This window comes from Haliotis rufescens, unplaced genomic scaffold (assembly GCF_023055435.1).
Source record: "Haliotis rufescens isolate VD_foot unplaced genomic scaffold, xgHalRufe1.0.p SCAF_20, whole genome shotgun sequence".
NCBI lineage: Eukaryota > Metazoa > Mollusca > Gastropoda > Lepetellida > Haliotidae > Haliotis > Haliotis rufescens.
The window spans coordinates 21,113,505-21,141,304 of NW_025963891.1; the positions used below are offsets into that span (position 1 = coordinate 21,113,505).

The 27,800-nt window shown below is 38.5% G+C and overlaps 1 protein-coding gene across 5 annotated transcripts in view; it reads right to left on the reverse strand.

The window, feature by feature from the left end:
* LOC124137805 (zinc finger MIZ domain-containing protein 1-like) overlaps positions 1-27,800 on the reverse strand; it is a 423,984-nt gene that overhangs the window by 109,878 nt on the left and 286,306 nt on the right. For all 5 annotated transcript variants that reach the window (XM_046504266.2, XM_046504301.2, XM_046504293.2 and 2 more), the window contains one exon: positions 7,919-8,072. In XM_046504266.2, coding sequence (XP_046360222.1) covers positions 7,919-7,978 — 60 coding nt within the window. In that variant the 5' untranslated portion in view covers positions 7,979-8,072. The remainder of the gene's footprint in view (positions 1-7,918; positions 8,073-27,800) is intronic.

Below are 27,800 nucleotides of genomic sequence, written 5' to 3' on the forward strand. Positions count from 1 at the left end.
ACTACCATCAACCATTGCTTATCTTTTACTACCATCAACCATTGACTACATTTTACTACCATCAACCATTGTCTATCTTTTACTACCATCAACCATTGCCTACATTTTACTACCATCAACCATTGTCTATCTTTTACTACCATCAACCATTGCCTATATTTTACTACAATCAACCATTGCCTATATTTTACTACCATCAACCATTGCCTATATTTTACTACAATCAACCATTGCCTATATTTTACTACCATCAACCATTGCCTACATTTTACTACCATCAACCATTGTCTATCTTTTACTACCATCAACCATTGCCTATATTTTACTACCATCAACAATTGTCTATCTTTTACTACCATTGCCTATATTTTACTACCATCAATCATTGTCTATCTCTAACTACCATCAACCATTGCCTATATTTGACTACCATCAACCATTGCCTATATTTTACTACCATCAACCATTGCCAATATTTTACTACCATCAACCATTGTCTTTCTTGGTTTAATCTGCACCAAGTACTTCCACAATCTACCATGGTTTAATCTGCACCAAGTACTACCACAATCTACCATGGTTTAATCTGCACAAAGTACTACCACAATCTATCATGGTTTAATCTGCACCAAGTACTACCACAATATACCATGGTTTAATCTGTGCCAGGTACTACCACAATATACCATGGTTTAATCTGTGCCAGGTACTACCACAATATACCATGGTTTAATCTGTGCCAGGTACTACCACAATCTGTTTTGACATCAGGTAAATTGTATGTTGGTTTAGACAAACATGATGCATTCCAACACACACCTTTCAAATGATGTCATCACTGATTTTCAGAGATTCATTTGCATCATTTTCCCCACTGTCATGCCATTTACACCCAGTGGAATGTGTTTCGGCAGATAATTGAGGCAGATTTTCCTGGCGCTGATATTTCATATAAAAAAAGAAAAATAAGCATTTTCAGGATTTCTCCAAATTGTAAATGACATGCATGGACCTGCGAAACCCTTATTATTACATCTTGAACACAAATGCATTCTATATAATAAATAAAACATGATAAAATTAGCCTTAAAACGAAACTTCTCAAATTTTCTAAATATTTTCAGACAATCTGTGAGGTAGCCAAAAACCCTTTCCTTTTCCAAACATGCTTTCCTGTTTTTCCCCAACACTTCAAACACCATCACCTTCTTCAAGCAGCGATACCCTCTCAAACTGACTCTTTGAAAACAAGTCAAACTCTCTGAAATATGTAATTGCCTACATTTTGCCGCCATACTGCTTCAATCAAGAAAACCTAAAAAACCCACAGCCAAAGTACACGGAATCATCCGCACTGAATTCCAAACTTGTGTCTTTTGTTACATCTTCCGAGATTCCTTCTTTTTACAGCACCCAGCACAGGAGAGGAGTAATTTATGGGCGTGCATCATCGCCATACGGAGGAGATCAGCGCTGAGTTCCGACTGATTCCAAAGACCCTTCTGCCTGGCCAGACACCCCAGAAAGTCTTTATTTATAGAAAGGCATCATAAGTATTTCTGAAAACACTCTATTATTAGAGAATGAAAGTGCTTGTGGATGATAGTGAAGGAAATACGTGCTGGAGTTATTTCTGTTCAAGTCAATTCGCTTTCATAACCGTTGCCTCATGAGTGGCTATAGCTTTCTGGTTTGCTCGTAATCCTTGCAGCAACATTCAAATGATGGTTAGTGCACTGACATACAGTAAATATCATTTAATTGCCCTGTTTGAAAGATTGAAACATTCTTGTTAAGCCCTCAAGTAGTGTTTGCCAAAGAAATGATGATTGTATTTGGTTTGGAAACCACATATGACATGCTTTCATCACATTCATCTGCCAAAGCACTTTTCTTAATGTTTCCGCTATTACCATCTCGGAGGAGGTGGAAGAATGTGGATGTTTTTACCCGATTTTGCATAGTTCAACTTTTTAAGATAACAATCCATGTATATATGATCATAGTTGCTAGTCTCCGAGGCGAGATATTTCCTATATTTTGAAATACCATTTTTTCAAAAGTTGACGAATGTCTTAAGAATTCTTTGTGTAGCTTTTACAGTTAACATATATCAGACCGATGACAGCCCTACCACTAAATAGTCAATTTGAAATGAGTTGAGGGCTAATCTGTTATGAATGTAACAGGTTTGGGGCCAAACTTATTTTTTCTTTCGTCATGAGCTACGTTCATAACTAGAGAACATTTTGTTTTATGGTTTACCTGATTTGAGCATTGTGTTTTGTGCCATGAAGAAAACATGAGGTCTTTTCTTGAATAGCATTTGCCCTAAAACAATAGTATGATTACATTTACCTGATTATTATGAGCCTTTACATGATAGTGGTCTTATTGGCCTTTACATGATAGCGGTCTTATAAGCCTTTACATGATAGTGGTTTTATGAGCCTTTACATGATAGTGGTCTTATGAGCCTTTAAATGATAGTGGTCTTATTAACCTTTACATGATAGTGGTCTTATGAGCCTTTAAATGATAGTGGTCTTATTAGCCTTTACATGATAGTGGTCTTATTAGCCTTTACATGATAGTGGTTTTATTAGCCTTTACATGATAGTGGTCTTATTAGCCTTTACATGATAGTGGTCTTATTAGCCTTTTCATGATATTGGTCTTATTAGCCTTTTCATGATATTGGTCTTATGAGCCTTTACATGATAGTGGTCTTATTAACCTTTACATGATAGTGGTCTTATGAGACTTTACATGATAGTGGTCTTATTAACCTTTACATGATAGTGGTCTTATGAGCCTTTAAATGATAGTGGTCTTATTAGCCTTTACATGATAGTGGTCTTATGAGCCTTTACTTTATAGTGGTTTTATTAGCCTTTACATGATAGTGGTCTTATTAGCCTTTACATGATAGTGGTCTTATTAGCCTTTACATGATAGTGGTCTTATGAGCCTTTACTTTATAGTGGTTTTATTAGCCTTTACATGATAGTGGTCTTATTAGCCTTTTCATGATATTGGTCTTATTAGCCTTTTCATGATATTGGTCTTATGAACCTTTACATGATAGTGGTCTTATGAGCCTTTACATGATAGTGGTCTTATGAGCCTTTACATGATAGTGGTCTTATTAACCTTTACATGATAGTGGTCTTATGAGCCTTTACATGACAGTGGTCTTATCGTTGTAAACATTTATATGATTTGAGGTCCATGATTTTCAGGATTTGATGTCCATTTTGTAATTTGAGGGCTCCTCTTTGATGGGCATTAAGATGATTTGAAACCTTTTTTAGAATTAACAGGATTGATAACATCAACTTCATTGGTGATTGACTTTACCTTACATGCAATTGAATCCTCATCTTTGATAACATTACATCATTGAAGACCTCATCTTTGAAAATATACCACTGAAGCCTCGTCTTTGATAACACTTATACTTGTAGGCTTAAGTGTCAGTTGCATAATTTGAAGTCTTTTCCTGAGTGATTTGAGTATTTTCCTATTAACAAATTTTAAAATAATGAAAAATACTTTTAGCATTTTAGAATATGTCATTTATTGTGACTATAGTCAGTAAACACATTATTGTTTACTCTTGAAAACCATAGAGCAATAAGCTGTTTTCTCAAATGTAAAATACCTCATTATTAACAATGGAAAAACATTGTTGGCACTATTTAACTTTTGTTAATGACATAACAGTGTTTTCAATTGCAAGACATCTACAGCTGGAAATTGGTGTTCAGAGAGTTCTAGAAATAGCATTATCTTAATGAAATCCTACATTTTTTTATGACTTAAAGTCAGGCAGCTGTCTCAGTGAATTTGGGTTCACCATCATCACCACTAACACAATTTCTGTGGGGATGAAGTCAGGTTTAGAATTGGTCCCAAGCAACCTATGCTTGTCGTGAGAAGTGACTCAGTAACGTGGATTGCAAGGCATTGTATACCATGGCGTGGATCATTACTCATAATATCAACCACTAGTATGTCAGGCCTGACCTGGTCATGTACGGGCCGCTGTCATACAGCTGTAAGGCCCAGAACAGGCTCATGTTCTTCAGCTGTAAGGCCCAGAACAGGCTCATGTTCTTCAGCTGTAAGGCCCAGAACAGGCTCATGTTCTTCAGCTGTAAGGCCCAGAACAGGCTTATGTTCTTCAGCTGTAAGGCCCAGAACAGGCTCATGTTCTTCAGCTGTAAGGCCCAGAACAGGCTTATGTTCTTCAGCTGTAAGGCCCAGAACAGGCTTATGTTCTTCAGCTGTAAGGCCAAGAACAAGCTTATGTTCTTCAGATGTAAGGCCCAGAACAGGCTCATGTTCTTCATCTGTGAGGCCCAGGATTCTTTTTTATTTTTGGCTTATGGATTTTGGGCCCAAACCTTCAGATCAGTAGGTAAAAGAAATCAATAAAAATATTCCAATTTCAAAAACATCTTTTTTATGTTTCCTTGTAAATTGTCCTAATTTGGTGAAATTGATGTTTTGAAGATACATTTTCAACAGGTTATAATTAATAATTTATTTATTTATATAGGTACCAACAGTAAATGAGTTTTTTTTAAAAACATTTTTAATAACATATTTCTGTTTGGCGGAAAAAGAAACCCCACTACTTTTCATTATTTTGTTTCACATTTCAATTTTGGGGAGTAGACAGATTTGTAAACCATGTTAAACAAGAAGAAGTCATGCCTAGTATTGCATGCAGCATTACCAAACAAGTAAACAAGCATGAAGTGATAGCAAATAGCTTGAAACGACACTACTGCTGGAGATGTCCTCGCGACCCCATCTTTGTCACCTCACTAAAGAGAACCAAGTGCTATCAATGTGTGACAAGGCTGATTGTAGCATTCTGTGATGGTGCCAAGCATTGCTCATGCCAGTTACAGGCTGCATTGATACAGATGAAAATTCAGACTATGTCATAAAACAACATTCATTCAATCTGTGCATCAGTCAACGATCAAGTTTCGCACAGTGGGTCTTGGACTTTATTTGGTCATTACCCTCACATACTTAACTGATTATATTTTTCGAATAGGAAAGTCATACAGCAGTAAGTGGGTACCCGGTAGGAGGTGACAGGAGGTGGTTGTTACCAAGCTCTAGGTGATGGTGAACACATGCTTGAACTGAAAGCACCAACTTAATTTGTATATCCCTCACCCAGGGTGATGATTTTAGCAAATTTAATATATGTCAGGACAATAAAATATTATCTTTTGACAGAAATAATGATTTGCTCATTATCATCATCAATGTTACCACAGCATTATTATAATTTCATTGAATAGATTTGCACTCTATCCTCCTCCTCCCTATCTTCAGTGTTAACAAATCAATCAAGTAGATTTGTTGTCCGTTTTGGCTTTGATGCACACAAATTAATCGAGAACATAGATAATGGATGTCTGAAAGTGGACATTGACAATTGTCTGATATTACACAATCGGCTGTGCTGGAAATAGATTCCATCACACTGCCAGTAAGTAAAGAGGGCATTAGCCATCCTCTCTGAGGGCTGTTTAAAGATATTTTCAGGCACAAATACAGATTGTGGAAAGATCGTGTCTAAAATATCTCATGTCTTTGCATGAATGTCATTTGTGAAAGATTTAATATCACCTATTTTAATTATTTCCTTTTTTAAATTTCTCTTACTTTGCTATCTGATCACTGATATATGACTTGTTGACCTTTAAAGAAATGTATAGAGTTTTACTTTGTCAAAGAGTCTTATTGCCACTGATGCATGTTTCCCAACATCCCTAATATATTTAGTACCAGCCCACACCCATCTGTCAACACCATAACCAAACTGGACCACCAACCATGACCCCCACCCCTCAACACAACTAACAAACGGACCACCCGACCCACCCTTTTCCCAGATCCCTCATCACAACGAAACTGCCCCCCTACCAAAACCCCTTTTCCTCACCCTCAAAACCATGACCAAACCAGCCCCTCGTCACCAACCAAACTGGACCTCCCTCCACGACCCCAGCTCCTCAACACCCCAACAAACTGACCACCCCCATGACCAACAGGCAGCCTGCCCCACAAGAATATCAAAGTGGGAATGTGTAATGCTTAGGAGTGAAGAAGTAGATTCCTCCGAAAATGGATAAACTTGTTCTGGCTTAATCTGCCAACACAAATCTCGTTTACATAGGGTAGACAATACACCAGAATTACAATCTGCAAGCTGTAATCATCCATGAAAAACAGTATGTGGGACAAGAAAGCCTAAGTCAGTGCTAAGTGGCAGTCTGGCAACACCGGACTATACTCTAGACCTGCTGCATATACAGCCACAAAGTAGGCTCTGTCTAACTCCTCTGGGGACTCGATTTAATCAAACTAATGCACAAACTCTTAGTGCTTGGCTTGAAGCCTACAAGAATTCAGGCAGATTCCAACAACCAAATATTGGCACTGGTCACGACAACAGCATTGACTTGATTGAAGGGAAGCTACTGCCTCGATTTCGCTCAACGCAAACACAATCAGGTGTAACGTATCTCTCGCCCAATAATCAGATTCTCCTAATGACAAAAGAGGTTAGAAAGTTGATTTATGCGTCATGAAAAATTGATCTTGTGCGTTAATGGCCTCCAAATGTTTTGTGATTGAAACAATCCGGTGTAGGTAAAGCTGAACAGGGTTGAAGTGGTCTAAGAAATGACTGTAGCACAGCGGTCGGTATCTTGTGTTGGGGACATACAATGCTGTTTGTGTGCGAGTTGCCATCTGTCGCACTACAGGTGAATTAATTTGAAATCATTGCCATTTATTTCCATTCTGATCAATAAACAGTATTGAAAGTTTGCTGGTATGATACAGACTTGCTTTCTAGGTGTGATGACATAGTTTTATATTTCGATCTGAATAACATCTCTTTCATACATATGATTGACACTTATTGAGTGAGTGGATTGAGTGATTGAGTGATTGAGTGAGTTATCATAGAGTGCATTCGGAATTTGAAAATGAGATGGCTTTACATTATTTAATATCCATAAATATTTTGACCAGTTTTATTTCAAGCCATTATTACCTATTTCATGAAGAATGTACGGACATATTACATTAGTCTGATTATGTTTGGATATAATCTCTTTGTAGAGTTATCCCCCCTTTTCCAAATTATTTTCATAAATAAAATTGCACATAGTGAAAGGACAAGGTCAGTTTTGTTGTTCAACGTCACACTCAGCAATATGATGGCGGTCTGTAAATAATTCAGTCTGGCCCAGATGATCCAGTGATTGATATCATGAGTGTCAATCTACCCATTAGGGATACGATGACATGCATCAACCAAGTCAACAAACATGACGCCCATTAGTCGCCTCTTATGACAAACATTGGTTGCTGAAGACCAATTCTAGCCTGGATCTTCACGTGGCTCTGAGTTTAGGAACTGATAACATGTTGTGATGCAAGATTTTCTAAAGTAAACTGTTGTCTTCAAAACTGTCCAATATGATCTCAAAGATGAGGTGAGGTGAAATTGGGTTTAACGTCGCATCCAAGATTATTGCACTTATATAGCGACGTGCATGCACGTGTATGTGTGTGTGTGGCTGCTTGTACTAGTCCGGACTGATGCCGATTTATAGTGCTAGCTCACTGAGATACCATGCCGCAGTTTAACATGAATACCCCACTCAGACACAGTATACTGACTCTGAGCCGACCAGTCCTTGTTTTAGCCCCTTAATGCCAAGCGCCAGACAGGGTAACAACAAGTACAATCTTTTAACGTCTTTTTGTATGACGCGGCCCGGGATCGAACCCTGGACCTTCCGCTCTCCGGGCGGACGCTCTACCACAAGACCACGGAGGCAGTCCTCAAAGATGAAAAACGAATGTATATTACCTGTTTGATACAAGCGAGTCTGTCATTGGTTTGATGAATATGTCTGTCCATATCAGTCATGGCAGAGAGATATCAATAGATACCGACAGTTACATCGGGCTGGTTCAAGTCTGTCCACACTACCAAGAAGTGTTCATCGCTCTCGATCCAACATCTGAAACATAGAAATAATTACAAAATGAACATAAAACACATTTTATTTTTTGGTAAAGATTGCTGATAGCAGAAATAATATGCGTTCATGCAGTGTCAATACATTAGCGCCATAGCATTCAGAAGTACATTGTTAAGTTCACCCTACTATCTGCTCATCCAAGGCAATTAACTATGTTTACCATATTCTACATAATAAGCGCCCAGGTCATTCTCAAAATTAGAAATATCATTTTGGTGAAAAAACAGAGTTGAAAGATTGTTTATTTCGTGGTTTATGCTGACAGCCTGAAATGTTTATATATGACAGATATATTTTTCCAGAATTTAATTGCCCATAATTAAGTGTGCATATATAAACGAGTGCATATTATACACGAATAAATTTGAGTCCTGTTTACATTGATCAATCGGAAGGGGTGCTAATTGGGATTGTTCACTTTCTGATATATCACAAAGTATCACCGTGGAGTGCTTATTACGTCAAATACGGTACCTGATATATCATCAATATGGGACCACATTCACTCACTCTGAAAGGATGATTAGGACAGACTTGAATCTACACAATAACCCTACACTGGACACCTGTCAAAAATTGTTTATCTAAAAAGGACTTCAAATGTACATTTTTATATCGTAAAGAGTGAGTGGTTGTGAGAATTTTTTTTTTTTAAAACAGAACATTTAATCCATGGTCTGTCACCAAAAAATGTCTTATTTATGCTTTTTACAGAATAGCAGAGCCCACCAAAACCTGAAATTCAAAGATCACAGCCGGATGACAGCATCAAACCCAAGCTGTAGGTGTGACAGTCTGGAACTCTTATCACTCAGCCAGCTCATTATAATAAAGTCAGGATATTTGTGATCAGCTTCTAAATCAACAGCCATCAGCTAACACACAGAATCAATACTAAATACATCAATTTAAGGAGCTGTATCAAAGATTGTCGATGAAATATTAATGGAATATCTCTCCATGATGCTTCTTATTTTGCAAATTCTTTGACAGCATCAGCATCTCTAGCATCCACATGCGACCAGGAGATAGCATCATTTCTCAAACACTTAGCAAAATAGATGCTACGATAATACCAGAAGGAATTATTAAGACGGAAGATAAATTGGGCCAGTGTACGCTGAAATAGTAACGTTTCAGCAGCATATTTTGTAATTAGAATGTTGATAATGTAAATAATAAATGCAATTGGGCACTAAAGGTGAAACAGTGACAAACTTTTCAGCTGTAATTGTTTTTATTAGAACACTGACACCGTAAATAAAAAATATTGCCTCAGCTTGTCTATATACATAAGCCTGATATAATTTTAATGTATGACAAATCATATGATGAATATAAACATCCTTTTTTCAAAGAAATCTTTACGAGGAATCTATACATACATTGGCACCTTGGGTGCTACCAGCCAGGCAAGGGGAGATAACTGTCCTCATAATATGTATCCTGAATATTTTTTGTCCATCCTTAAGCTGAACAAGGTGCAATAAATAAGACAACCATACGAACTAAGGTTTTATTTCAACTAATTATTTAGAGACATGAAAGGAGATATTCAGATGTATTTCTTTACAATGTAAAAAGGACTGTGAGTGTTCTTGCCATGTGTTAGTTAATCAAATGTATAACGTTACTTACATGTTACCATTTTCAAACTTTAAAAGTGTTTACATAATTCATTTTCATAAATGGTAGAAAACTGATCACAGATATCTGATCCTCCACAAGCTTGACATGAAATAATGATATAAAGTAAATCAATTCAACACTTCGAGCTATCAAACAGGAAGATTCTTCATAAATTAAAACAATCATTACAAGTACAAAGCCCAACCATATATTCAAACACAATTCTTTATTCAAATCTACCTACACTATATATCAACATATCCAAATTATAACCGGGACATATTATAACAGACTGAGATAATTTTGTGAAGGTATGCACAATGTAGGAAAAAACAATAAAATATAAGAATTAGCATCAAAGATACACCGAAAAAACTATTTCCCAGCAACATCAAAATCAATTCCTCCACTTGAAACTGTGAACTATCGGAGACATCTGAAAGTGCTTCTACACTAGGAGTAGCTTCATACAATACTACCGTTTATGTAATGATAAATGTACCAACTCATAATACTATCTATATAGCTCAGGTCAGTACAACAAACATTGCAAGCAATTACAAAAACATCCCCCTGTTACAGATATCAATCATAACCCTTATCATATAGGCCTTATTTGCTTAGCAGCTTGGAAGTATCCAGTCAACTCATTGTAACAAAAACTACCAGACACTGATTTATTGCACGCTCAATATTTCCGCTAACTATATCAATATTCACTCGGTATTAATTAAGATCCGAACTCGCTAACAACAGCTTGTCAAGAAATTGAAAGCTCCTAGTACGAATTATGCATTTTGCAAAACTAATACACCAGCCGATCTGCGCTACGAGGTCAATAACACGCCAACAATAAACAGCCTGACCAACCTACCTGAAAACAGCATGCTTATGTCGTGCATGGAATACTACACATATATAACAAACACACACTGAGAGTGAGACTGTGGCCCTCTTGGCTCAGATGAAGACTGCTATTAGAGGAATCACCTGCCATGTCAGGATAAATATTGCTGTGGCTCGGGCAATCAGGTCCTAAAACTTGCCAATTGCCGTACATCCATGGAGAACCTAGTTGTACATTCCCGTATATTAATACATAGGCCTTAAAAACATCTGTATCAGCGCCTACTGTACCATTGAGACACTCGAGGGCAGTGCCGAGTTAAATGCGTTATTCTCCGGCAACACGTGGGGCAGCTATTGGGATCGCTATTGTGACGGCCAGATAGATTATTGATTCTCGACCTCCTCCCCGCGCCATCAATGAAAATGAAACATTATTTTTGCAAACATTGATACTGAGGTTAGTCTAATATCTGCTTGTGCACGTCGGCATGAGATCGAAGGATGGTCAGCGCTTCCATGGAGGTGGCAGTTGAAGCGGGCGGGGACAGTGGGCAGGGACAGATTGTGTGGGCTTAGCAAAGAAGGTGATGATGCCGTGTGTCATCCTCTGTGTGTTTGGTTCATTGTTGGTGTTCACAGTGTCACATTGTGCTCTTAACACCCGGTGACATGATGGGTGCCGATTAGCTGCCTGTTCACGGACAGATGACATCATGTAAGCTGATCTGAGCTGCGGGAGGGCTGGCTAGTGACACAGCTTCAGGAGGTGGATTGATGGGGAGATGGAAATGTGGGTTGATGGATGGAATGATTGGAGATGGAAATGTGCATAAGTTGATGGAAGGAACACATAGGTGGACGGGTAATTAAGAAGGAAGGATTGGGATGGCATTGTGGATGGGTTGGACAGAACACTGCACGAAGAGGGGAGATAGATGAGTAATTAAGAAGGAAGGATTGGGATGGCATTGTGGATGGGTTGGACAGAACATTGCACGAAGAGGGGAGATAGATGGGTAATATGGAAGGATTGGGATGGCATTGTGGATGAGTTGGACAGAACAATACACCAATAGGGGAGATAGATGGGTAATATGGAAGGGATGGGATGGCATTGTGGATGAGTTGGACAGAACAATACACCAACAGGGGAGATAGATGGGTAATATGGAAGGATTGGGATGGCATTGTGAATGGGTTGGACAGAACAATACACCAACAGGGGAGATAGATGGGTAATATGGAAGGGATGGGATGGCATTGTGGATGAGTTGGACAGAACAATACACCAATAGGGGAGATAGATGGGTAATATGGAAGGATTGGGATGGCATTGTGGATGAGTTGGACAGAACAATACACCAACAGGGGAGATAGATGGGTAATATGGAAGGATTGGGATGGCATTGTGGATGAGTTGGACAGAACAATACACCAATAGGGGAGATAGATGGGTAATATGGAAGGGATGGGATTACTACCTACATGGAAGGATGTATTATGTGGATGTGAGTTGTCTGATTGGTGGCTTGCAGTAGGTGCCAGTAGGACATGCTTGTTGATTGGTCAATGGAGAGATGGATGCTTTAATGGATAAATGGATAGGTAGATAAAGGTGTATATTGATGGACATTGTGTGTGATCCCTACTTTGATTGGCTCGATAGAGAGATGGGTGGAAGGAGGATGAGGATGAGCAGATGATTCAGAAGTGGGTTCAGATTAGCAAGTATAGATCTATGGGTTGTGATAAAGGAGTGATGGATGCCATAGCTTCGATAAGAGTCGGAGGGGGGAGATGCAGATGTAGGTGGATGGAAGATGAATAACTTATAGAATGGAGTCTAGCAGATTTACACACTTAAGCAATCAATAAGATGACTGATGGCCAAGTAGTTAAATCGCTAGCCGATTGATTTATTTGTGGTTTGAATGGAGGGATGGGAATTTGGAACGGGGGATGGAAGAATATTTGGATGGATGGGTACTTGGTCAGTAGTTGGATGTCTTGATTGATGTTTGATGGTTTGATGGATGAGCAATTGGATGGATGGATGGATGGATGAATGAATTGATGGATGGATGGGTATTTAGAAGGGTGGGGAATTTGGAGGATGAGTATTTGGATGGGTGGAAAATTTGTTGGATGAGTATTTGGAGGGGTGGATGGGTATTTTGTGAGTGACTGGCTGGCTGGCTGGCTGGCTGGATTGATTAGGTGGTAGAATGTGAGTGTGTGAGTTGGGTTTAATGCCACTTTTAACAGTATTCCAGTTATATCACGGCGTGTCATCTCTATGTGGGAGGAAAGCCTGAACCCACGAGCACAGGTACGGTGCTGACAAACCTAGAAACATAATTGGGGCGAACCGGGATTCGAACCCACAATCACAGGTTTCTGGCGTGCCCAAGGGATGCAACTCTGTACAGCGAATCGTGGTGCCCGTGCTACCCGTGCCCCCTGGGCGAATGCAATTTTGATGAATGGAATGATGCTTGGATGGATGTGTAGGTGGACAGCATACTGACGGGAAGTTGGAGAGTGGTCATAACAAACATTGTAACTGAGCTCCATCGGTACACCAACAGACAGACTTTCTTTTAGTTCTATGATTAATAAAGAATAGGCAATGTGTATGTAACACACGTAGTGAGACATGCCTGACAAACAAGGAGGATTATGTTTTTAAATCAAAGGTAAAAGAAACCCTATCAATAAATCACTGAAGTTTACATACCCTATCCACTGACAGAACCAGACAGAAGGATCATGGCTAATGGAGTGGAAAGTTACCATGTCACTAACAACATCTTAGTTAACAGCCACATCTGTAGCAGGTAACAATACCACTATTAAACTGGAATCAGCATGTTTGGAGCACGTTGTCATGTTACCCAGAGTAACTGGCAGAGTGAGTTGACAGAGCTAATCAAACGCAGTGAAGTCACATTAAATATATATATTTCTACATTCAAGCACAATGCACACACGATTAGGCATATTCTATTTAGGCATCATTGATTTGACTCATAACAGCCTTTACCTACACTGATGGCAAGATACACCTCACCCCATCCAACTTATCAGGGCATTTAATAAGGAGAGCCATGAAATATTGACCACTAAGTACAAACCGATAAGTGGCCCTGGGGTTCAACATGTATTCAAGATGAGTGATAGGCAAGCTGGATATATGTGATAAACAAGCTGAGGATGTGATGGCAGGCTGCGTGGCGTGTGTATTGTCTTGTCTGTACATGATGTCGTTGGTTGTTGGTTGGTGTGTTTGTTTAACCCCGCACTCAGCAATATTCCAGCTATATGACGGCAGTCTGCAAATAATTGAGTCTGGACCAGACAAACCAGTGACATCAAACATGCATCAACCAAGTCAGCGAGCCTAACCAACCAATCCCGTTAGTCGCCTTTTACGACAAGCATAGTCACCTTTTACGGCAAGCATGGGTTGCTGAAGACCTATTCTACCCCAGAATCTTCACGGGTCCATGATGTCGTCACAACAGTGATCACAGTATATATATATATAAATATTTAATGAGTTTACCATTTGTAGGTATATATATTGTAATTTTAATATTACAGGAAACATTATAAATATCAATGAATATTTGAATACCGTATATGACCGCGGATAAGCCGACCCCGTAGATAAGCCGAGGTGTTAACTTGACAATTGAAATACGAAAGAAAATGGTATGACCCGCAGATAAGCCGAACCAGGAATTGAAAGGCAAAAAACACTGCGAAGTCGGACTGCAAGACATGTGCCGGTACTCGCAGATATTCAAAAATATAAGATGAAAAACGTTGTAATTATATTGAAAAAGTCATTATTATTTCTAATAAAGATTTAACAAACCAGTCATCCACTTTCATAATGTGGGAAGCTGTTTCTCGTGGGGTTTTTTAATCTCATAATGATCGTTATATGTTGCCATCAACAACCAAGCGCCATTTTGTGAATCGGTGTATATAGAATTATGAACCCGTGAGAAAATATATCGGCTAGAGCGAAGACTTGCAGTTTGAATTCAGCATCGTAAGCATGGCGTTTTCGTTTCAAACTCATGATGAGAATGTCAGTCAGTAAAAATATACCAACTTTAATAACCCCCTTTACACCACTATTGTATGTTAATCCAATTGAATTAAATAAACTATCATACTATGAACACATTGAATGACCATCACTTACTCACAGGCTTCTCCAGTTTATTAAACTAATCTCTCGAAAACAAAGGAATTAAGCCCCTACTCCCAACACGATCGCTAAGCACCCACAACTTGAAATTGTTTGTGTAAACAACATGACAATACCAATCGGCCCGTTATTATCAATGCTCATTTCCTTGTGTACCGTGTTGCTTTAAACAACAGGAAGCAATCACAGTGGTCACCGTTTGTGACGTCACAGGAAACAGCTGATCACATGTTTTTGCAAATGGCGAACGGAATAACTCGCCGATACAGTTGTTTATTTGCCTCTTTCAATAAAGGTAGACACTTGTTCACTATCAATTTATGAACTTTGCAAAACGTACGTAATAGCTATTGGCGATTTTATCTGGGGATTATATATTATAGCTGTGAATTACATATATTGTTACATGTAAAGATCGCGGAGTTTACGAAGAACGATAAACTTTGAACATTTAATTGAAAACTTATTATCGGAATTAGTAACATGCATAACATTTTTTTAAGAATGACAACATTGGTGTATAATAATAACTTTATTGATAATTTATAACAATAATGGCTCTAGTCGTGGCAACTTCCAAACTTTCGGGAAGTTGTGATCTAACGGACCGTCATTCAGGCGATGTTTTTGACAGATCACGATCTGAAAAATACTATCATGAAAGTGTATCCCGTGGATAAGCCGACCCCTTTCTACAGAATCTTTTTCTGGTCCTCAAAATTCGGCTTATACGCGGTCATATACGGTACTTGTATCAGTTCTTTTAACTGATTACTGACTTTCACAACATACACTCATCTGTGCAAGGGATGACAGCAGACTAGATTTAATGTCAATTGATGAGTTACACTCCAGTAAATGTTTGAGCTATATTTGATTCTGTAAAATGGTATTGATTGACCTGGTGACTGACAAAAGGTGATGGTTATAATTTCAGGGTTGAATGATGAGCAACTACTAGAAAGAGAATCCATGCTTACTCTATGTCCCTTTTGAGAACCAATCAATAGATGGATCATGGACAACCAATCAATAGATAGATCATGGACAACCAATCAATAGATAGATCATGGACAACCAATCAATAGATAGATGGATCATGGACAACCAATCAATAGATAGATCATGGACAACCAATCAATAGATGGATCATGGACAACCAATCAACAGATGGACCATGGACAAACAATCAACAGATGGACCATGGACAACCAATCAACAGATGGACCATGGACAAACAATCAGTAGATGGATCATGGACAACCAATCAATAGATGGATGGATCATGGACAACCAATCAATAGATAGATCATGGACAACCAATCAATAGATAGATGGACCATGGACAAAACCAATCAACAGATGGACCATGGACAAACAATCAGTAGATGGATCATGGACAACCAATCAATAGATGGATGGATCATAGACAACCAATGAATAGATGGACCATGGACAAACAATCAGTAGAGATGGATAATGGACATCCAATCAGTAGAGATGGAAGATGGGCAACCAAACAATAGATGGACCATGGACAGCCATTAAGTAGAGATGGACCATTGGCAACCAATTAGTCGAGATGGACCATGGACAACCAATCAGTAGACATGGACCATGGGCAACCAATCAATAGATGGACCATGGCCAACCAATCAGTAGAGATGGATAATGGACATCCAATCAAAAGATGGATGATAGACAACCATCCAGTAGATAAGGACCATGGACAACCATTCAGTAAGGATTACAGACAACCAATCCATATAGATGGACTACCAATCAGTATAGAGGGATCCATAATTGTCCAATGTCCATAATCCCTCTATACGGATTGGCTGTCCACAATCCATCTCCAATGATCATCGTTTGAGAAAGCAAGGATTCCTCATCCCAGTCTAATCCTGTCAAATAGCATCTTGATCTCACTGACAAACCTGGCAAAGCAGCTATTTTCAAGAGGGGACAATTTACTAATGGAACTTGGACAAGCTACTATGAAACTATGAAAACAAATTATTTGTCTATCCACAGAACTAGGCAGAAGCCACGCAGGAAGCAAGTTATGAAATGTTGCCAATGATTGTCAAACTTAACACACAAACCACTTTGCTTTCATCCATGGCGTGCAGATCCGGGGTAGAATAGGTCTTCAGCAACCCATGCTTGCCATAAAAGGTGACTATGCTTGTCGTAAAAGGCGACTAACAGGATTGGTTGGTCAGGCTCGCTGACTTGGTTGATGCATGTCATCGATCCCAATTGCGTGGATTGATGCTCATGATATTAATCACTGGATTGTCTGGTTCGGACTCGATTACTTATAGACTGCCGTCATATAGCTGGAATATTGCTGAGTGCGGCGTTAAGCAACACACCAACCAACTAACTAACCAATCATCCATGGCACTTGTTAAACATGTGAAATAACCAAAACAAATTTGGAACAAACAGTTTATCAATATATAAGTCAACATTTTAGAGGATTAAAAACCCACACAATTCTTCAAAGCGAAATCAAATAGTAGCACCAAATATTATCAGCAGCTTAGTAGCTGTGTAGTAGCCTCATCAAATTTCCCTGGCGTATTGCTACTGGAGCTGGTGGAGGTGGAGAAGGTGTAGAAGGTAACATATGTGGGCCCATATCAGACCACACCAATTCTACACATTTTTCTAAATCTACATTATAGTCCTATTCTCCTGAGTTCTCTGACAAAACATTTATTTTTCGCAATCTGGTTGCAGCAAAATTGAAAACTTCCTGACAATATGAAGTCAGAAAAAAGTCTCAAGTGTGTATGGTTTCAAGATGTGGCCCCCTTTCATACGGCCATGTGCAAAAAAAACCCACACCCGTCTTGCATGTATTTCCTTCGGAGTAATCTGTGGAATGGGCATTGGATAGAAACAAAACAAGTGATTAGATAAAGCCCAAGCAAGGTCACATCTTTGTACAACTCCTTGTGCCAGAGTGCTATTTTGGCCCCAACAACGATACAACTTTGTATCAAATGATTTGTGGTGGGAAGTGAATGCAAAACTCCGATGCTGGAGCCCCTACTCGTGGGCACGTGGGCACATGCTCCGTGATCTTACATGTGGTGTGGAATGCAATGCCTTTCACTCACAGCGAGTAGATCTGGCGTTTTTCCTGGTTATCATGTTTTTCACATATTCTTGGGTTGCAATCACATTGCAGGAACACGCCAAGGTCCTACGTAGCCCTTGCTGCATCGGCACACTGAGACTGCTCTAAGTACGACTAATTGTTCTCGTGCGGATTGTAGACATATGCCAAGGTCTGTTGGAGTGATCTTTCTGTAGTTGTAATATACCACCACTAACAGATATATGAGGGGGAAAATAAACACAACAGTCCTGTCTTATGCACAAAGTTATTTAGCAAGGTTTTTAACCCCGATTCTCTTGCAAATGACAATCTTATTGCACTAACTACAAATGAGGGAAGAGATTGTAACAATGTTCAAGGTGAAACATATAGCATAACGTTATTGGCTTTCTTGCAGGTTTCCTCCAACAGGTTTACAAGCTGTGTCCTACACTGTTATGTCTGTAATGTGACAAATAATCATCTACTTATCCTTATTAAACCATTATCTATTACAAAAGTAGTTACAAATGTGCTTAAAGGTGCACGACAGAATATGAAAACGGAATTTTTAACTCTGGTATTTTACTAGCATGGAAAGAAAAGTTATTTTATTGTAAGGCTTCAGATTATCATTCTGTGACAGATTTGTTTTACCTTGTACATTATAGTTGAAGACACTGAATTATTTGTTTGTTTGTCTGTTTTTTAACGCCTCACTCAGCAATATTCCAGCTATATGAGGGGCGGTCGGGTAGCCTAATGGTTAAAGCGTTTGCTCATCACGCTGAAGACCTGGGTTTGATTCCAGACATGGGTACAATGTGTGAAGGCCATTTCTGGTGTCCCCTGCCATGATATTGCTGGAATATTGCTAAAAGTGGCGTAAAACTATACTCTTTCACTCACTCAAGCTATAATCGAGTCTGGACCAGACACTCCAGTGCTTGACATCATAAGCATCGATCCTTGCAATTGGGATACGATGACATGCATAGACACTGAATTACAGAAAAGCTATGGTTGAGAATCAACACCAGGTATCCTCACCCTAACATTTCTGCTACTTGACAGTGCCTGGAGTAACACAATCAATGCTTATGAAACCTTTAATTACAAAATACATTTCTCTCTTCCAAATTTTATTTTGTCTTTCCAAATGCTGATTTAAAAAGTGGAATAGAGCTGGCTAGACTTGCTTTAAAAAATAGATATATTCCACAGTCTTGGTTGATGCATGTCACTGTATCCCAATCACGTAGATAGATGCTAATGGTGTCAATCACTGGAACGTCTGGTACAGACTCGATTAATTACAGACTGCTGTTACATAGCTGGAATATTGCTAAGTGCAGCATTAAACAACAAACAAACAAACAAACCAGAGCCCAAGAAACTTATGGCTATCAACTATACTTTGACCTTGTGAACTAAATGGTAGAGAGATAATCCAAACAAGTATCACAGAATTACAGTAAGGAATCTGTTGAGGGGACTACCAGTAGTAATGAGGTTTTCTAAGAGAAAAAAACACATACCGTATTCGACGTAATAAGCGCCCAGGGCGCTCTCAAAATTAGAAATAGGGGGCTCTTATTAGAATAGTATTTTGAGTTGAAAGATCGTAAATTTCGTGGTTTATGCTGACAGCCTGAAATGTTTATATACGACAGAAATATTTTTCCAGGATTTAATTGCCCATAAATAAGGGTGCATATAACATACGAGTGCGTATTATACACAAATAAATAAGTCTTATGTACGTAAACCACTTGGAAGGGGTGCTAATTGAGATTGTTTACTAGCCAAGATATTGGCAAATATCGCCGTGGGCGCTTATTAGAGCAGGGCGCTTATTACGTCGAATACGGTATGTGTAATCACTATCCTCTAGCCGTGAAACACATTCCATTACAATAAATAATTAGTTTACAATAAAAACTAACCTCTCTCCATGGGAGGTTCTAATTAAGTCATTAATATTCAACTTCATTTGAAAAATAAATAAGTCTGTGAAAATTTAATAGATTTCACCCCTGACGGTAAAACTGGACCGAGATGTTATTAACGCTCTCCGGGGGCTTGTAAAATCTTTAAGTCACAAAATAAGGCTAAAAGAATCATGTTGATCGGAGCTGCTTCCCACACCACTTGAGGCTACTTTCATTATTGAAACAGAAAAAGAATTCTGTGTAAATGGCATGAACAAAATCGAGACACAGTTTTGAAATTTAATGCACTATTGGGGCATAATAGATTGATAATATCACTTCTTTCCTTCACATGCACTGTGCAGAACAGCATGTAATTTGCACGATAATGACAGCCAGTAGAAATGGATCAAATCAGTTTAGTCTTGTATGATCATTGAATATTTCATAGCACAGTTCATGTTTGCATATGTTTCACAAGACAAAAGAAAATCTTCCTTGACCCCAACAATTATTTTTCTTGTTTGCATAGATTAGCAGAAACTGTCATTTAGTCCCAGAAATAAAGTTCTCTTATTTAGAAAAATATATCTACTAAATATAATATCAAGTCCAAATAGAGCCCAGAATCCTTACTTGCCAAATCATCCAGACTTGAGTTGGACTTTTTAATTTATTCTCTTGGGTCTGGGAGACTGACAGGGATAAGCATACATTATAGTTTATCTGCTTCCACAATCAACCAGAAAAAACCCAACATGGTTAGTGTTTAAGCCTGTGTTTTAAGATAAATAAAGGATCATTTTTAAATAAAATAAAATATTTTCATAGAAATGTTCTGGTTTGAATGTGGTTGCAAGATCAGACGAGCTACTAACAGTTTGAGTATGTGTTGTAGTGAGTGAGTGAGTGAGTGAGTTGGGATTAATGCCACTTTGAACTGTATTCCAGTGATATCATGGTGTGTCAGCTTGATGTGGGAGGAAAGCCCGAAGGGATGCAGGCTTGTACTAGTCCGGACTAATGCTGATCTCATAGTGCCTAGCCCATGGATATACCATGCTGTAGTTTAACATGAATACCCCACTCAGACACAGCATACTGACTGAGCTGACCAGTCCTTGTTTTATCCCCTTAATGCTGAGTGCCAGGCAGGGTAACAACAAGTACCATCTCTTAACGTCTTTTGATATGAAGCAGCAGGGATCGAACCCCCAGGCAGACGCTCTACCACCAGACCACGGAGAAGGCCGACACAATGTTACACCATTGTCCAACAGATGACCTTTACTTCCTGTCCTTTCATTGGCAAAGAAATTGAATACTTGAGTTAATTTGTAAATGAGGGAGAATTACTGAGGAACATGGATAGTCAGGGTAAAATGTTACAACAGCACAACAACGATAATGAGCGTTCCAGTCTAAATACTAAGATACTGACAACTTACGTACGTCCATCCTTTAAACAATGGAACACTATTACGGATCTGTCTTAGAGGTCAATTTTGCGAAAACCTGGTTTCATCACAGTGTTTCCATTTGCACCGCTATTTTGCCTTTTACGCCCATGGAATCTGTTAGGTCGGATAATCGAGACTGGTTATTCTTTGATGTTGACATTCGATATGTCGTTACCATTTTGTGACCTCTCCTTGGTAATGACTACTCTCCGTATTGCACTTTGTCATTGAACTGTTTTCTTGTTTTGAACAAGGAATCTTCAGTTAAAATGTCAAACGTGTTAGTCTCAAATCGAACATTCTCCTAATAAATAAACACCTTAGGGTATGCAAAGGAGAACATGCATTGTAACCTTGGCACATTTACCTTTAGGAAATAGCTCCCTTGTTGATCAATCTGTTGTGAATTAGTACTGAACCATATGTATGTGTCACAACCTTCAAAGTTACAGCTATAACAATCCTGGGAATGTCAGCAGCTCTTACAACAATGCCAAGCAGTAAGTTAGCTGAAGTAGCAGTTTCTAGATGGATTACTGCAAACACCCCATAAAGCAGAGGTGAGACCATCACGGCAACATCTTCATGAACTGTCCCATAACAGTGAGTGTTTGTTGTTTAATGCCACACTCAGCAATATTCTACTACTTGACAGCAGTCTGGAAATAAGTCTAGACAGACAAACCAGTGATTGATTTCATGAGCATTGATCTACGCAATTGGGATACAATGACATGCATCAACCAAGCCTGCGAGTCTGACCACCCGATCCCCTTCGTCACCTCTTACGACAAGCATAGTCGCCTTTTACGTCAAGCATGGGTTGCTGAAGACCTATTCTACCCCGGATCTTCACGGGTTGTGACACTTATTAAGGAGAATAGGAAGTTAAGATGCAAATTTAGAGATTCAATGACCACCCGATTCCGCTAGTCAGGGAGTAGTGGTTTATCACGCTGCTTTTGGCAATATTCTAGCAACAATCATGACAGGCATAGAAATGGGTTCACACATATTACCCATGTGGGGATTCAAACAATGGCCTTCGGTGTGACAGGCAAACACTCTAACCACTGGACTACCCCACTGTCCATGTCTGATAATAAGCATGATGAGAACTGTGCAACTGTCACTGGAAATATTTCAGCAATATGACAACAGTCCATAAATAATCAGTCTAGACTAGACAATTCAGTGATTGATATCATGAGCATCAATCCACACAATTGAGATACGATGACATGCATCAACCAAGTAAGCGAGCCTGACCACCCGATCCCATTAGTCGCTTCTTACGACAAGCAAAGTCACCTTTTACGGCAAGCATGGGTTGCTGAAGGCCAATTCTAACCCGTATCTTCATGGATTTTTGCCACTTTTAGCAATATTTCGACCACATCAGTATGGAGTACACCACACTCCCATCTAGGCCCTCTGACCTCCCAGCCACACTTTTTACCACAAGGCGACTGCAGTACCCAGTCACCACCTACAAGCCGGGGGATTTTAATGAGGGCCTAACTTCCTTAGTTAGAAACTTCATTAGTAATAAAGAAATAAATGCAAATACACATTCATCCTGTCTCTTAGACATTTGTGTAGTGAGTGAGTAAGTATTGTTTAATGCCAAAGTAATTATTGTTTAATACCACTTTGAACAATGTTCAATTTAAATCACAGCTTGTGAGCTTAACGTGGGTGGAAAGCCCTAAGTGATGCAGGTCTCAGACGTTTGGTGAAACTGTGGTAAAACCCACGAGCACGGGTATGGTGTTGACTAACCCCAAAACATAATCAGGGCGAACCAAGATTCAAAGATTCAAGATCAATGGTTTCTGGCGAGCCCAAGAGACACAACTCTGCACAGCGAATTGTGGCGCCTTAGACGACTGGGCCACCCACGCCATCCATTTGTATTATCATCATTAAGTGTCTCATTGTGAACATCTGAACATATTTTCAGTTGCCTCAAAGACGTACCTCACTTGCTTATATGTCATGTCTAGAGCAGTACAACAACATAAGATGCCATTGAATCTCTAAATTTGCATCTTAACTTCCCATTCTCCTTAATAAGTGTCACAACCCGTGAAGATCCGGGGTAGAATAGGTTTTCAGCAACCCATGCTTGACGTAAAAAGCGACTATGCTTGTCGTTAGAGGTGACAAAGGGGATCGGGTGGTCAGACTCGCTGACTTGGTTGATGCATGTCATCGTATCTCAATTGCGTAGATCGATGCTCATGATATCAATCACTAGATTGTCTGGTCCAGGTTTCATTATTTACAGACCGCCGTCATATAGCTGGAATATTGCTGGGTACGGCATTAAACAACAAACAAACAAACAATAATAAGTGTCACAGCGTACAGTAATCCTGCTATAACTACTTTCCATTTTTCGCTTTTGTCAGCAACAATTTGTAAAGCAATCAGCGTCATCAATCACAAAATGGATAAATGCATCAATGACATGAAATTCCATCATAAAGTGGTATGGTTACATATTGCCTAGCTATACATGTTATCTTTCTCACTTGTAAGCCACACTTAATAAAATACAATCATCAAGCACAAAATGGATAAATGCATCAATGACATGAAATTCCATCATAAAGTGGTATGGTTACATATTGCCTAGCTATACATTTCATCTTTCTCACTTGTAAGCCACCCTTAATAAAATACAATCAGCAATCACAACAAGGTGAATACATTAATATGTGAAAGCTCACTACCAAGTGTAACAGCTGAAAGTGACCCACCCATAACAATTTCCCTATATTTCCCCTGTAATTGACACACCACAACACATCACCCAACCATCAATCATCAATCAACATCGCAGCAGCTCAATCAATGCCTTGTGAATGTCCCCTAGCAAGTGTCACAGCTCCCAATCTCCCAGCCATAAACGTCTCTGACCACATGAATAGGTATTATTGCAGGTACAACTTACCAGACAAAAGTATCTAAGCACATTTTTTGTCAATCTGAAAATTGGCTTGATTTGGAATCTTAATTGTGTTCCCTATGTGAATCATTCATAGTAGCTCCAGTGATGGCCACCGCGATCATACAAAACAGGTTTAGTTTGATTTCCTTTGGGAGAAACCTGCAGTATTCCAGTCCCTAGGATTTAACAATATGCGTAACCAGAACGTTCATGAATAATTTGGTGTCACTCGCTCCAGTTTTATCAATAATTCTGTCCTTGATAAAAGCTGAAGGATCATCTTTGCTCCAAAACCAGAAATCACTGGAAAACTTTCTAATTTGCTGCAAACCTGTATAATATTTTTTGCCTGAAAGTGCAAAAACAGATTTCCATTTGCAGCTTTCTGCCCTTGAGGAATGGAGGGTAGTTGTCTATCATATTGACATTAACAGACAACAGGTTTCACAGGCATATATTCAGTCACGCAGTGGGCGAGTTTCATAACATCCTAATCACTATTTGACATTTGTGTTTGAAGTTAACATTGCTCTATGTACATTTCTTGTATATATACAATATCGAGAACACAAATCTAACATTTGATATTTCAGGAATCGTCTTTTTCAAAATATCATTCTCCTGAAAAATACAGATTGTATGTTTAATCATACATTATCAGTAAGATTTCGAAAGACTTTATAACAGATGCGGGGCGGTCGGGTAGCCTAGTGGTTAAAGCGTTCGCTCGTCACGCCGAAGACCCGGGTTCGATTCCCGACATGGGTACAATGTGTGAAGCCCATTTCTGGTGTCCCCCGCTGTGATATTGCTGGAATATTGCTAAAAGCGGCGTAAAACCATACTCACTCACTCACTATAACAGATGCTGTATATTTTGTGTCAATCTCATATCATTAATTATCATTTGTCAAATTTTCAAATGAGTGGACGATGATGGCTTTTGCATTGGAGGTAGCCATGCGAATTGTGGCGGGCTTCTGCCTGTAGACCCTGGACATGCTTTCCAGTTTCGCTGTCATCACTTATTCTCAGTGATCCATTTATATAAGTATCATCACCATTTTGCCTTTTATGCCCAATGGAATGGAATCCGTTTTGGCAGATAATCGAGACTTGACTATTCTCAGGCGTTGATGTTTTTCACTGTGCATGACTTGATAGTTGTTGATGACATGTCCTGATTTTGATATCCTAGTTATCACACTTCCATACTTTGACTTAGGAAACTGTTTTCCTAACACTAAACTATTGATCTGTTTAAAAAGAATCTGTCCTCATAGTGATAAGGTTACACACATCTTTGTGAGAGCACTTAGCAAAGAAAACACAACTACATATATATGAGAAGTAACGCATGGATAACTTGTCAATCATCTAGTCTTACAGCGAGTAATACAAAGTAAAGCCAATTTATTTTATATTAAATGGAGTTTACCTACTAGACTAACATCTAATCTCTGAAATAAAAATATTTATAGATTTATGTCGTGAAAGGAGACCAGAGAATCTCTTCATTTTCAGAACTAAGGAAACCTGGAGCTGCCAAAGTATTGTAGATTTGCTTGGTAGATTTGTAGACATTATATTATACATCATATTTAACTAGCATTCAGTTCCAGGAATATTTCAAAAATATGTATTTACAAAATGTAAAATAAAATCCAAAACAGAGCCTAGAACAATGCCTAATTCTTAGAGCTTAGGCAATCTAGACTTGCCAAATCATTCTTGACTTGCGCTGTGTTTATTTCTTATTTATTCTCAATAGGGTCTGGGAGACAGACAAAAGGTCTTAATGAGATTTTGTAATTAACTACAAAATTTGTTTTTTAACACATCCACAATATTATGGTTGTGATGGGAAATTCCTATTATCACAAATTTCATTTTTGGTGTTTTAACAACTACACTACATTCCTGCAACTACTCTACCAGCAAAACTTCATTTGTAACTTGAGCTCCATGTTTAAACAATCACATCTCGTAGTGGTAATATATATAAAACAACTCATTACAAGGAAATTAGTGAATTACAAAAGCATGAGATGGCTTGGTAGGCACTGAAATGTATTTTATCATGTTTGAAATGTCTTGCATATTTATTATCTATATAAGACTGTTTGTAGTTAGCAGTGGCTTAGAGATTAGCGAGAGTATGTAACCTCAAGCATGAAATATGTATCAGACTTGCTTATCATTATCTTGGGGGGTTTATGTGTTTATTATATCAAACTGGCAGATGGGGATTAGATACGATTCATATCTAATCCTATATTATGATATTGATTAGTAAATCATTATAACCATTAAGTGCCAGTTGAAAATTATTTTTTTAGTTAGTTTTTCTTTATAACTGATTGCTCTGAAATTCAAAACGCCAACACACTTCCCGATTATCGTCAGAAACAGATTCTACTGGGCATAAAAGGCAAAACAGAAATTAAAATTATATGAATGGATCACAGAAAATCAGCAATGACACCAGGCGTCCGCGAACAGGGTAAGCATGTCCTGCCCTACCAGTAGCACCTGCCACTCACACAATTTGCATAAAAAAATCATGTCAAGTTATTTTATTGAATTTTTGTTAAGATCGCTGCTGTTGAAATGGGTTTGTGATCACTGAACAGCATGAAAGAGAGGAATCAGTTCAAACTTTAATGTCAAGGATGTCATAGCCTAAAAAAATGAAAAATTCTTTCTTATTTGAAAAAGTATTTAAAAACTAAAATTCCACAAATTTGAACAGTGTTTTTAAAACTTGTTCCATGTTCCATGGTTTTGATTTCCATGAAACTGTGATATCCATAAACACTTTTGCGTAATTCGAAACTAGAGTGTCTGTCTCTCCAAGTTAAACAGATGGGAAATAAACACAAGACCAAGGTTTTTAAAACGCATATCTTAAACACTTTAACCTAAAAAAATACAAATTCGCCAAACCCCTTTCTCTCCCAGCTAAGATTTCTTTTCTCACAATGGCACAGGCATTGCATAAGAGATCAAATTTCTTGAAATCCCAAAAGTGATTTAACCTAGTTTCTGCCATTTCTCAACACACATGAAGCCAATGACATAAAAAAATATGATTGAAAGAATGGAGACACTGTTTCCCATGTCATACATAATTCTTCTCCGGCTCATTGAGGTGAATTACTATTAACATACTGGGAGCAAGTTTATTTTGCCAGTTTCAACACATACAATTAGGACTGGAGAGTGTTTCACCAAATATATATTTCCTTCCCAATTACTTTAACACAACTTAAACATCCTACGGTTGAAGATGTGCTTCAAACAACAAATGTAAAGGTTTCTTTTTGGTTTGTGTATTATAACTTCTTGTGGTTTTGTTTCTTTTTTGTTTTTTTAAGGATATATCAATATGTTACTGTATACAAGTTCATGTACCAGTTTCTTATCCTTTGCCACCTTGAATAGCTGAGATGTTGGAGATGCGACGATAAAGCTTATTCACTCACTCACCCACTCAACTTATGACATGAATTTCTTCAGTGAGTGAGTTAGTTGGGTTCAACTCTGCT